The sequence below is a fragment of the Nestor notabilis genome, unplaced genomic scaffold (genome assembly GCF_000696875.1).
Source record: "Nestor notabilis isolate BGI_N333 unplaced genomic scaffold, ASM69687v1 scaffold6024, whole genome shotgun sequence".
NCBI lineage: Eukaryota > Metazoa > Chordata > Aves > Psittaciformes > Psittacidae > Nestor > Nestor notabilis.
The window spans coordinates 574-2,177 of NW_009924140.1; the positions used below are offsets into that span (position 1 = coordinate 574).

The 1,604-nt window shown below is 57.4% G+C and overlaps 1 protein-coding gene and 1 non-coding gene across 2 annotated transcripts; one reads left to right on the forward strand and one right to left on the reverse strand.

Moving 5' to 3' along the window:
- Nucleotides 1-5: 5 nt before the first annotated feature.
- TRNAG-GCC lies at nt 6-76 on the reverse strand. The gene has a single exon. It is a non-coding gene; the product is annotated as a tRNA-Gly (tRNA).
- A 453-nt stretch (nt 77-529) lies between these two features.
- Nucleotides 530-910, forward strand: LOC104404124 (histone H2B 5). The gene has a single exon (XM_010012474.1). The coding sequence runs from the start codon at nt 530-532 to the stop codon at nt 908-910; it is 381 nt and encodes a 126-aa protein (XP_010010776.1).
- Nucleotides 911-1,604: the final 694 nt, after the last annotated feature.

Genomic DNA, 1,604 nt, shown 5'->3' on the forward strand with positions numbered 1-1,604 from the left:
TGTGTTGCTTTGGCCGGGAATCGAACCCGGGCCTCCCGCGTGGCAGGCGAGAATTCTACCACTGAACCACCAATGCGTCCGCTGGGAGCTTTTCGGGAGCCCCGAAACTAATGTGATTCACCCCAAAACCGCCCCGTGATATATAAAAGCTTTTTCCTTCCGAGGGGGCACCCGCGCTCATCAACCGGCCCCGCTTAATTAGAGGCGCTTCTAATTAATAAGTGTGGTCGCGCCCCCAACCCGCTACACACACCCCGGCCGCACGCTGCGCTCGGCCGGATCCAAACGGCGCTATGTGATTGGCTGATTGGCGACTACTCCCTGACCAATCACCACCTGCATTCTGGAGCCGGTGTATTTGCATACGCGGGGGGTCTCGCCGCACAGGGCTCTGCGAGCCGTTTCGGCCAATGGGATCGCGGCTTTTCTGATCCCTCGTTTGCATATCGCCGCTATAAAAGGCGGCGCCGCCGGCCCCTTTCTCTTCAGTCGCTTTGGTGGGTCGTGAGCGATCGTAGCTTAGAGCGCGATGCCCGAACCGGCGAAATCCGCGCCCGCCCCTAAGAAAGGCTCTAAAAAGGCGGTGACAAAGACCCAGAAGAAGGGCGACAAAAAGCGGCGGCGCAGCAGGAAGGAGAGTTACTCCATCTACGTCTACAAGGTGCTGAAGCAGGTTCATCCGGACACCGGTATTTCCTCCAAGGCAATGGGCATCATGAACTCTTTCGTCAACGACATCTTCGAGCGCATCGCCGGGGAAGCGTCGCGCCTGGCGCACTATAACAAGCGCTCGACCATCACGTCGCGGGAGATCCAGACGGCTGTGAGGCTCCTGCTGCCCGGCGAGTTGGCCAAACACGCCGTGTCCGAGGGCACCAAGGCTGTCACCAAATACACGAGCTCCAAATAACGCGGCGCAACTTCAACCTCAACGGCTCTTTTCAGAGCCACCTACTTCATCCTAAAGCCCTGATATCACTGCGCTCCCCTTTGCCCTTGAGCTTTAAGGGAGTTGAAGGGCTCGTGTATCGCGGGGGGGGTTGGCACCAGGCACTTCAAAGCTGCCTTTAAAACAGATCATTCTGCAGCTTTTCAACGCAAAAGGTGCTTTTTTCACCCCCGGACCCCTTTATTTGCGCTGCCGTTTTCCCCTTCAACCCATTCCTGTGCTCTGATGGGATGAACGCGAACGTCGCGGGGAGGGGGGGGGAACACAGGCGAGATCCTCTGGTCCGCAACGGTACAAACGCTGTGGTTGAGGCTGGACCCGGGAGTGGAGGGAGTGGTGGGGAGCGATTTGCTGCCGTAGGTGGGTTTTGTTCCTTTAGGCTTCCTCAAAGTACTAAAGAAAGTTAAGTTTGACCCTAAAATCCTCATTGGTGGATGCTTTAGACCGTGTTTGGGAGGGGAAATCCCACCCCCCAGCCCCTTGGTTTTTACCCTTCGCTTCCAACAATTTGCCTACAGCACAAAACCAACTGGGACGCGTTTTTTCCAGCGGACGGATGGTACCAAGCGGTGCTTGGTACGTTCAGCTCCACTCCTGGTCTCTCTGGGGACGGATCCCAACCGCGTTCGCCCCGGCGCGGGGTTTGGAGCAGCTT